General features: G+C 30.9%; 1 protein-coding gene across 1 annotated transcript; it reads right to left on the bottom strand.

Moving 5' to 3' along the window:
• Positions 1-6,095: 6,095 nt before the first annotated feature.
• LOC111309962 (putative disease resistance RPP13-like protein 1) lies at positions 6,096-11,605 on the bottom strand. The gene is made up of 3 exons (XM_022908999.2): positions 7,048-11,605; positions 6,836-6,952; positions 6,096-6,490 (listed from the first exon to the last, which is right to left on the bottom strand). Exon 1 carries the CDS (start codon positions 11,435-11,437, stop codon positions 7,274-7,276), a length of 4,164 nt encoding a protein of 1,387 aa, XP_022764734.2. The 5' UTR covers positions 11,438-11,605; the 3' UTR covers positions 6,096-6,490; positions 6,836-6,952; positions 7,048-7,273.
• Positions 11,606-11,623: the final 18 nt, after the last annotated feature.

Below are 11,623 nucleotides of genomic sequence, written 5' to 3'. Positions count from 1 at the left end.
TGGAAAGCTTATCGAGTCTACTTTTCAACGAAATAAGCGAAATTGAATTTGGAGTTACCTATGAATAAATACGTAATTTTTATGAAAAGTATACAGGGTGTCTGGCAGCAGCATATGACGTGGATTGCAAAAATTGTTATAATTAATCCACAAAGAATCACGAGATGAGCCATATATGGATAGAAAGCTTGTCAAGTCTAGTTTCTAACGCATTAATAAGATTTTAATTCCGAATTGGATATCTTGAGTTATGGTCGTTTTAGTGAAAGTAGTGCAGACTGCCAGAATTAATTACTCGAGTTATTACTTGTTTAACTTAATTGTTTTGGTATAAGTGACCTCAAATGGGTTGATTAATTATTGTTATGTTGGAATTATCTTGAATAGGCCACTAAATTTTGAGGGAGAAAAATTAGGTGGTAGAATCAGAAGAAGGTAAGTAGAATCTCACACACTTTGCTTGTTTTTGAATCTATGAATATATATATATGTGTGTGTGTTTCTAAATGAAAGAATGTTTTATTTCTTTATTTTCGATGTATGAAAATAGGATCAAGCATATAATTATTTTGTGTTTATCTATATAAATAATGGATCATGCTTATTAATGAAATGAAAAAAAAAATGATTTATGTTTAAAGGATGATTTTATGATAGCTACGTTTTTAAATCCCTGGGAAGTGGGATCATCGACACCAGAACTTAGTTCTACGACCCTGACTAACGGGTAATAATAATTAGCAAAGACATGATCATACGACCCTGACTAACGGGTAATAGTAGTTAGCGTAAGCCCTGGCTAACGGGTTATAATAATTAGCAATGATCATGAGAATGAAATTGTCAATACGACCGATATCACGGGTTATAGCAGTGATCGTAGTTAACAATTTGAATGATAATGATGATTTATGATAATGATGATTTACGATGATTTTTAATGATTGATCCATGATTTGGTTTGATTACGATATTTAAATGATAACATATTTTACAATGATTTATGAATTTATGTGTTTGACAGAACGATGATATTAAGGTGTTTTGACATTATGATTTGACGAATATTTTGAATGATCTATATGACATGTATGAAACGATGTTTGATCCGGTAAAGTGTGTGAACCTTTACTTACTGAGCTGTGGTTTGCTCATTCCCTATTTTTTTTTCTTTTACAGATATTATGAATGATAAGTATGATTAGCTTGAGAAAAGCTAGAAGAATCGAGCATTGGAGAACTACTTAGAAATAGAGGATTTTATGAAGTATTGTTTATTTTAGTTGTAATACTCTACTTTGAACCTTTGGAGATTTATTATCTAGTTATGTTACTTAATGAGAATATTTTATATTTGAGAGTTGTTTAATGATTATAAATTAGGTTTCGTATTGCTTTGAAGTTTTATTTCAAGATAATATGATCGTGTTATGTCTCGATTCGGGACGTGACATTTTTTCCCACTTATTGATCTCACCATAGACTTGCTTTTCACGAGCAAACTTGAGCGACTCAAGGGAGTCAAACTTGCTAAATAGCACCCCAAAGAAAGCAGATAGAGCAGCATCTGCAACAGCTGACATTGCTTTTCCCACTTCTTGCAACAAAAGGAAAGAAATTGGAAGAAATTTTAGCATGGAGAAACAAACAGTGAAATGAAAGAAAAAAACTAACTTTGCCAAGTTTTAGTCTTTTTTAAGTACACAAAATGAAAATGACAAAAAAAAAAAAAAGGCACGTCTTTTTGTCCACAGTCAAACATTGCGGACTTTCGACGAGACTTTGGTACAATTAATAGGTTTGAAATTAGGGTTTAGGCCTTTTGCAGAAAAGATGAAACAGCAAATATCGGCGGCTGTGGTTGGACGCACAAACAGTAACGTTTTTTAAAAATATAAATGATATATTAATATTTATAAATTATTTAAATTTAATTTAAATAAAATTTAAATTTAAATTAATTATTATTTAATTGAATTTAAATAATTTAATTGATTAATTAAATTAAATTTAAATATTTTTATATTTAATTCGAATAATTTATGAGATTAATTAAAATTTTATATTTTAATATATTTTAATTAATAAAATTTATTAAATTTAAATATAAATAATCAAATTTTTATTGAATATAAAAATTGAATTTGTTTTATATGTTAATTGAATTTAATCAAAAAAATTTGAATAATTTTTTTTTTTTTCGAATTAAACTCAAATTAAAAAAAAAATTGATCAAATTCGAATTAAATTTTAAATATTAAATTTTAAATCATCTTTTAATTTAATATTATATTGACTCAAACTCAATTAATTTTTTTGTAAAATCTAATAGGTCAAATACATTGGACAAAACATTTTCTCCCTGTTATCCCTACTATTTTTTTCCTCTCTATTATCGTAATCATGGTTGTTTTGTTTTTTATTTAAAATGGTCAGAATTTGATCACTTATCACTAATTAACGAATAATTAAAGTAAACCTAGCAATTAAACGATAAATTATGACATGTTAAGCTCAAATCTTATTTTATTTTTAATGATTTAAAAAAATTATAATTTTATAAAATTAAAAAAAAAAACAATAATGTTTTAATGTGCTTAGTTAAAAAAGAAAAAAAAAGATAATTTCTATCTCTTGTGAAATGCAAAAAATACCAAAAAATAAAAATTTTTCTCAAAAAAAAAAAAAAGAAAAACATAGAGAGATAGGAAAAGATCAGTAGTTAAACAACTCTCAAGAGGAATTTTTGTATTCGGTGATTGTAAGACTTATATAATATAACAACTTCAATATTGTAATTTTATTCAACGATCAGTAATTTAAGTAAATTTTTTTTTTTGTTAAACTAGTAAGTGAATATATAATTATGTTCATATAAATCTTGTTTGCTTGAGTTTATCTTTTGTTGGAATTCAAGCTAGGTTAACTTGAATTTTAGTTCGTTTTGTACGTTCTTTATAAGATATCGAAATTGTTTGATATGTTCTTGTATGCTTACAAAAATTCATAAAAAATGATGTATAATTATATAATTTTATTGTATAGTTAATGTCATGATAATTCTTAGACGTTTTGAATAAAATGTCATTACTATTTTGCAATTTGAATTTTTTTTTTTTTTATGATTTTCAGGTGGGGTATTCTAATGCCCGACTCAAGAAATTCAAATGCGACAAAATTTTAAAAATTAACAGTTATTTTTCAAAATGAAAAAAGAACATTTTAATGCTCCTCAGAGTGTAAACAATCCATGCAGTTAAGGGTTTTGTTAGATTTAATTATTTTCAAAAATTTATTTTATTTTATTAATTTCTCATTATTTTTTTATTTATTTTGATTTATTTAAAAATGAAAAAGAGATCTCGAAATTACAAAAAGAAAGAGTCGGGCTTGAAAAAAAATTAAAATTTTAAATTATGTTGGAATTAAAAGACTTGGTTGGAACTAAAATCTTAATCACATGTATAATATATTTAACTTGATTTTTGGGAGAAACCCGAATAAAATTAGAGTTAAACTCTAAAATCCGTGTGAAAGTAAATCAGAGGAAGCTCGTATAGGAATCAATAGCAATTGATAGGCAAAAAAGGCAAAGCTGCAACAATTTTTAGCTATAATTATCTTTGATTTTGGGATTGCTTGGTTGTGGGCTTATGCTTTGAGGGGTTTTCAATCTCAATTCTTTGAAGATTTTTAGGGAGATCTGAATTGGTGGAACAAGAGATATAAAAAACGACATTAGTTGTTTTGAAGAAATAACAAAATAAAAAATTAGAGGTCAATGATTGCTTTTGAATTATATGTTGTTTGTCTTACATAGAATCCAAAGTATAAGTCTTAAAACCATGATATTTGATTTTGATTATTTGATTATTGCCAGCACTTCCAAGTTCTAGGTATCATACTCGATTATTAGTTTGCTTCTTTATGCATATATTTTTGTTTATTTATTTTATTTTTTTCACTTAAAAAATCTAAATTATTATTTTTTGTGCAATTAAAAAAATTTAAACATAAAAATAAATAAATTTTTCGATAATGGAATCTCTTCAACATGTTACTTAAATACTTTTAAAGTAAAAAATATTTTTAGGGGATCGATAGAGGTGTTGAAAAAACCCAAAAATATTTTTAATATTTAATTATTAAAATAAAAAAATAATAATAAATAATAAAATAAATTAAGACCATGTTAATTAAAGTTAAAAAGATAATTTAAGATTAATTGGTTTGAATTATAGGCATCGTGAGTGCGTTATAATATTCTTTACATGTAACTAACCCAACTATGTTTAAAAAATCAAGACTTATTCTTTTGAGGGATCTTAGTCAAGTTAAGATTTTTTTAAAAAGAGTATTTTACTTAGGTAACCAAACATATATAATTAAAAAAATTGGTGTCAATTCCATGCGATGTGTTTAATGAATTAGTTCTCTCATTTACATCTTATAATATAGGGCATTTGAATATCCCATTTGTCTTGCGGTTGGATTCCCATATGCATGTTGCAACTGTGGAGGGAATGCAATTGATTTGCATTTAATTTGATATTGGTTTTTATTTATAGGAATAATAATTATAAAATTTTAAAAAAAATATATAAAAGAGAAATTAATTAAAAATGTCAAACTATGATACATTAAAAAATTATTTGGATTAAAAAGATTTAATTACATTATTAATGATCCAATGATCAACTCATAAAACATATAAGTAATAAAATCATTAACATACATATATAGTTAATATATTAAAACAAAAAATGAAAGGAAATAAATAGCAAAAAAAAAAAAAAAACTTCAATGACTAATTATGATTATCTTTTATGATTTCATTTATCAATATAAATTATATATACAATTGTTTTTACAACAATTAAATAAACAAACTTCATATAATTATTTTATTCTTATATGCACTAAGCTTTGATCTTGTTTTATTTGTATTTTCATTTGATAAAAAATTCATTCTATTTATAAAAAAAGTCTAATAATAAAAGAAGTTATTTAAATTAAAATTTATAAAAAATTACTAATAATATTTTAATCAATGACTTTTAATATTTTGAAATTAAAATTTTATTAAGGGTATTTTAATTAATCACTTTTAGAAAATTTTCAATATAATTATAAAAAATCTAATAATAAAAAAAATTAAATTAAAATTTATAAAAGCATTTACTAAAAATATTTTAACTACTCACTTTTAAAATTTTTTTAAATTAAAATTTTATTAAAATAATTGTAATTAATAACTTTTAACACTTTTTTAATATGCAAATCCAAACAACCAGCCAATCACAAAGTCTAATTTCTTTTCTATCTTTGTGCAAATTAAGTTGACCATTTCATATATTAAAGTGATGCAAATCATTACCTCTCAATGGAATAAAATGAAATAATCACTGGCTCATGAAAATAAAAACAAAAATTTTAAGTTCAATATATATATTTATATATATATATATATGTAGTTATTTTGTATTTGTATTTGGGGGTTGAAGCCAAGTCTAATCACGGGCTTTCTGTAATCTCATTTTATGTCTTGATTCATGTAGGGTTGGTGATTAGTTTACTTGCTTGTCCTTGCTATGTCTGACATTCTCAATGCCACATTTTTCATTGTATTGTTACGTCGTTTAAATCGAGATTGAAACAATGGATTTTTAAAGAAGTTTAAGATTATGTTTAGATTCCACTGCATTAATAGTATGATATGTTTGAATTTGTCTTACTATTAATTGAATTGAAAATCAACAAGATCTATTCATTATATATTTTTTATTAAAATTTTTTTAATCACAATGATAGTAATTTTTTTAATTATAGTTACAATCATTTTTATTGTTATTTTTAATTTCATTATAATCATTTTCATTGTCCGTTCAGATAAAACCTAAACTTATTTAAGTTGCGATAAATTTTAATTTAATAAAGTAATTTTTATGTATCTTTTTTTAATATTTGAAATTTTGAATCTTTTTGCCTATGTCGAGGCATTCTTAGTTTCTGAAAGATTTCTAGCCCTTAGAATTATAAAATTGGGCTCTCAAAGTGCCATATGAAGTAGAGAAGATTCATATGAGATAAATAAAAGAAAAACAAAAATGTCCACGGTAATTCAAAACTGTTGATGCTTATGGTGCACAGGCAGAATGTAACAATAACAATAAAACATTGGCAGAGCATCTTGTTCGCGCGATAGCTGAAGCTGCAGAACTCCATTTAGTCCAATTACTGATGATTCAGACAAGCATCTTCTCGACAGCCGAAATTAAAACATACCTTAATGACATGAAATGAATGCGTTCAGTATGAACATGCCTGCGACACAACTACCATTGAAGATTTCTGAGGTTGATACAACGGCTGATAGTGGTGGCGAAAAACTCAGTGCAGAACTGAATTATAAAACTTCTGATCAGAAATAATAGTCTGGCATTGGTGCAAATTCTCAACTTCTGCTCCTCCATACTTTCCTCCTTTGCATCTGCAAAAGCACAAGCCTCTGTCACTTGGAAGCGAAACCAACATTGAGTATCATTCTATTTACATATAGACACTGAATGTCACTAATTGAAAACAGACCTGAATAATTCAACAAGGTTGTTAACATTCATTAGTTGCCACAATGAGGAACTGACAGGGTTTATATCAATTTTATAGCTTTGAAGATTCCAGTTAATAGTTAGACTTTCAATTACCACACACCAGGCCGTATTCGGGATGATTTAATAATTTTTCATGTTTATGGGTCCAAACAGTACTGATCCAATTACAAAAATCATCTGAAAGTCTACAATGAGACAGTTATTTCAACCACATATTGACATACCTGATTCATGTACAATTGGAATGTAGATTTTCTGATTTTTCCTCACTTGCATTTTCGATACGCTGATCAACTTTCAGCTTTCCTCCTCTGGATCGCATTGGTCGTATGATCATGTTCCTGAGCAACAAAGTGTATAGCCAACTTTTCATTTTAAACAAAATCTTTAAAATCATTTTCCAATACTAGTGCAAAGAAATAGAAATGCAATTTACCTATAGGTATGTATCCTTCCAATCTGCATGACCGCAAATGATGGTGATTCTATAGGCAGCAACATCGTTGTCATTGATGTTAGTATCACCCCGCTGCTAGTGACATTGTTTGAACTGGTGCTGCTGCTGATGACTGAAGAGTCAACTTTGTGGCTTAATAAATTGAAATACCTCCACTTTAAGTATAGGACAATAGAATCATAAAAGTTTTAAATCTTCTAGTTGATCATTCATGTATGAATCTACCATCAATCTCTACACGAGGTATGTGGGCGATGTTGGACCATTGTTTTCCCTTATCCCTTTTGCACCTTTCCTTTAGCACTGGACAATTCCTTATTAATAGTAGCAAAAGCGAGGGAAGAATTTCCTTCCTGGGTATGGATTTGAGCTTTTTGCAATTGTGGATCCACAAAGACTGAAGAGAGGTGAGGTTCCGAAAACCATTGGAGGACAGCTTTCTTAGATTTTTGAAACTATAAATATAAAGATGGGTGAGAGAAGGTGGCAGCTTCATATTCATTCCTATCTCCTCTTGTGGAAATGACTCTGCATCTATGCAACTACCATCAATGTCAAGTCGTGTAAGAAAGGTGAGCCTGTGCAATCCCCACTCCATCACTGCCTTACTAAAATCAGGTTCATAGATTGTAAGTGATGTTAGGTTGGTTGGCAAACCTCCTTCTCCCATGGATTTCAGCCTTGGACAATTTGCTACATACAAATGTCGAAGAGAGTAGAGGTTAGGCACAGCTTGGAGTTTTCCACATCCAACGAGCCACACAGATTTGAGGTTGGTGGTAACGGGCAACCCACATTCAGGAAAACAAACCAGATTTCCACAATTATGGATTCTAATCATTTGAAGACGGCTGAGCTTGTCCATTCCTTCTGGCAAATATTTAATATTTTTACAGTTCCTGAGGAAAATTGATTCTAGACAAGTACCGTCTCCAATTTCATGTGCTAGAAATTCTAGCATCGGACACCAATGAATATCCAGCCTTTTGAGCCTCACGGGTAACTTGCCACTTGATGATAATGATTTTAGAGCTTCACATTCACTAACTCTGAGAGATTCAAGAACAGAAGTGCCACTGAAATTGATGTTCTCTCTGTCATCCAGCAAACACTGCAAATTTTCACAGCTGCCAATCACCAAAGTTTTAAGAGTTGGAGGCAAGTTATCCATTGAAAGTGAAACCAATTTTGGGCACTTTACAATCTCTAACTCTGTAATACATGTGAGGTTGTGCAAGGTTTTTGATAACTTCTCTAAGCCTGCACAATCTTCTATTCTTACATGTTCAATGTTGCTTGGTAGTTTTAACTGCTGAAGCTCTTCTTTTTCCTCCTTTTCTGCACCTATAGACACAACCTGTGGACAATTTTCAAACTTCAAACTACGAAGAGATCTCAAAGGCGCCATCCACCCCCACTTTGTTTTCCACAGAGAAGCCAGCTCCCCACAGTCGTTAATATGGAGATTTTCTACTTTCATCAATTCTAATATTGCCATTTCCACTGCTACACATGTAAATGCTGAAATGTTGGAAAGAATGATTTTCTTCACTGACCAAAGATCGATAGAACTCTGAAGCACCAATCCTTTGCATCCATCAATTTCTAATTCACATAGCATTGGGAGGTCTGAAATTGGAGCTACCAATTGTGGACATTCATTAATCACAAGTTTCTCCAAACAAGGAAGGCAATCCGGTAAAGTTCCGACCAATTTTGGACAATTCTCAATAAAGAGTTGTCGGAGGCAACAGAATTCTCTACCTTTTTTATCAAATTCACGAGGTTTCCACTCTTTCCATTCAGCCATATCTTCAAAACACAATGTCTCTAATGATGGAAATACATTTGGCCAATTCTCCCCATAAAACTCATTGCCAACTCTAACTACACTATGCATCCCCTTGATATAAAGATCTTTTAAAAGTGGTAGCTTTCCAACTGCGGGCAATAATCCACAATTTCGACAATCTTCAAACTTTAAAGATTGCAAGTATTTAAATGAAGGACTTTCTATCCAAATTGGAAATGCTATTCCCGCATAATACTTGATGGCAAGTGCTTTAAGCTCTTCATGAGGCTGAAGCAAGTTCAACACTTCTCTCTCAACTTCTTTCTTCCTTGTACTTTCATTGAAGTCTGTACTCCAATTTAACTCTATATTATCAAGGCCAAACAAGCTAGATAGCTTAGCTTCCCATGCATATTGAGGTTCATCCACATTCTGCAATTCAGAGATAGAAAGCTGACCTTTGAGTTCTGATAAATTTTGTATCTCTCTTATATTCAATCCATCGCCTCGTCCCACAATAAAATTAGACAATGCTCGAAGATTAGTCAGCCTACCGACTCCATTCGGCATTTCCTTTATTAAATATGCACCATTAATATCGAGATGATATAGGTTGACCAAATTTCCTATTTCTGAGGGCAACTTCTCAATTAGCTCACAAAACCTGAATAATAGAGTCTGTAAATTGTGGAGGGCACATAATGAATCAGGTAAACTTCTAATTGCAGTATAGGAGAAATTCAAATAGCGCAGATGTTTCAGATTTCCAAAATAGTACGGAATTTCTGTAATGTGGTACCTTTGCAAAGAGAGTGCCCTCAAGTGTCTCAACTTCGGCAGCAGATCAACAACAACATTATTACTTAAATAGCAAGTCTCTTCCAACATCAGCGTAAATGGCAAGAAGGTTCGCAGACTTGTTGTTGAATAAAAGGTCTCAAACCTTTTGATACCATCAGAATGGCCAGCAATATAAGATGAGTGGCGAACATGTCTTGGATATTTCATTTGTTCATTTCCCTCCATTCTGAAACATATTTTTCCAGCAACTGATTGAGCTAGATCATTAATAAGGTCATGCATTACAAAATGAGATTTCTTCCTTCTAGATACTTGGAAAAATGACCTTGATACAAGTTCTTTAAAGTACTTGCGACCCAAATCTTCAATCTGTGCAGTGTTTGCTTCATTTAGGAAACCTTCTGCCATCCATAGTAGGATTATTTCTTGCTCTGTAAATTCATAATCTTTGGGGATTATAGAGCAAAAAGCAAAGCATTGTTTCAGTTGTGGAGAAAGATGATAGTAACTCAACCATAGTGCTGGAATGATGCCACTCTTCTCTTCAGATAAATTCCAAATCTCACTCTCTAGTATGTCTTTCCATGCATCATGATCCATCGTACTGCGCAATAGCCCTCCTATAGTTTTAGTTGCTAAAGGCAAGCCACCGCACTTCCTCACAATCTGCAACCCAATTTCTTTCAAGTCTAGATGATCACTAAAATCTCTTGCTCCTAATGCATGATGAGCAAACATACAGAGAGAATCATCATCTGATAACTTTTGCAATGAAAAATCTGAAACAGTTTTCACAATTGATGAAACATTGCAACTACGTGTTGTTATAAGTATTTTGCTTCCTACCGCTCCTGCATCAAAAGGGGATCGAAGCTTGGTCCAATCATCATAGCTCTCATTCCAGATATCATCCAAGACAATAAAGAATTTCTTTCTGAATAGTTTTTCCTTCAAGCTGACTTGAAGCAAATTCAAATCATTCAACTGATGACATGGCTCATGTGTGATTGATTGAAGGATCGTTTTTGTTATCTTAACGACATCAAATTCCTGAGAAACACATATCCAAGCTTGGATGTCAAAATGAGCCCTTATGCTGCAATCATTGTAAACAAGCTGAGCAAGTGTTGTCTTGCCAATTCCTCCCATTCCAACAATGGGAATCACTGCAACTCCACCACCAATATCATCATCCCTCAAAACCAAATTTAGTATTGTCTCCTTGTCTTTTACTCTACCATATACTTCAGTTTCATTCACCAAAGAAGTACTAGGCAGCCTGTTCGGTATATCTATCGTCTTTGGCTCTCTATTGCTTATCAATTGCAAGTTACTCTTTCTTGTTTCTAACTGTTTCAACCTTTTGGAGACATGTTTTATCTTGGACATCATCTTATTGTTAAACATGATAGCCTTGGGTTGTAAACTAGTGCAGAAAGCAGGAATACACTTTTGTACCTTACTTGTGCTGGCTTGGCATTCAATACTTTTCATCAATTTGCGTCCCAAAGCATCAGTTGCAAACTCGTCCAAGATGTCATCCACGTCGTAGGCCAAGTCTTGGAGGTCAGCCAACCAGATCTTCACCTGTTGCTCTTTCATTTGTCTGTTCTCTGCATCAGCAAGCACTGCATTTATATTCTTCAATGTGAATTCCCAGTTCTCAATCTCCTTGTGAACCTGCTTTTCACTAGCAAGCTTGAAGTCAAAAGAGCTGAACTTGTTAAACAGCGCCCCAAAGAGAGCAGATAGAGCAGCCTCTCCAATACCAGACATGATCAATAACTTTGAAGGAAAATCAAAGAGTAGGAATTGAACAGAAGGAAAAGAGTAGCAATTAGTTTTCTGAAAGCTGAAGAGTTTAGGCAGTGTTTGGTAATGGCGAAAATGAAAAAAAAAATAGCAATTTCTTTCTTGTTTTAGCTTGAGATGGAAAAAGAGACACAGAACTGGCTAGATGGG

The sequence above is a fragment of the Durio zibethinus genome, chromosome 19, assembly GCF_047325235.1.
Source record: "Durio zibethinus cultivar Kanyao isolate XHJ-2024 chromosome 19, ASM4732523v1, whole genome shotgun sequence".
NCBI lineage: Eukaryota > Viridiplantae > Streptophyta > Magnoliopsida > Malvales > Malvaceae > Durio > Durio zibethinus.
This window is presented reverse-complemented; position numbering and strand designations above follow the sequence as displayed.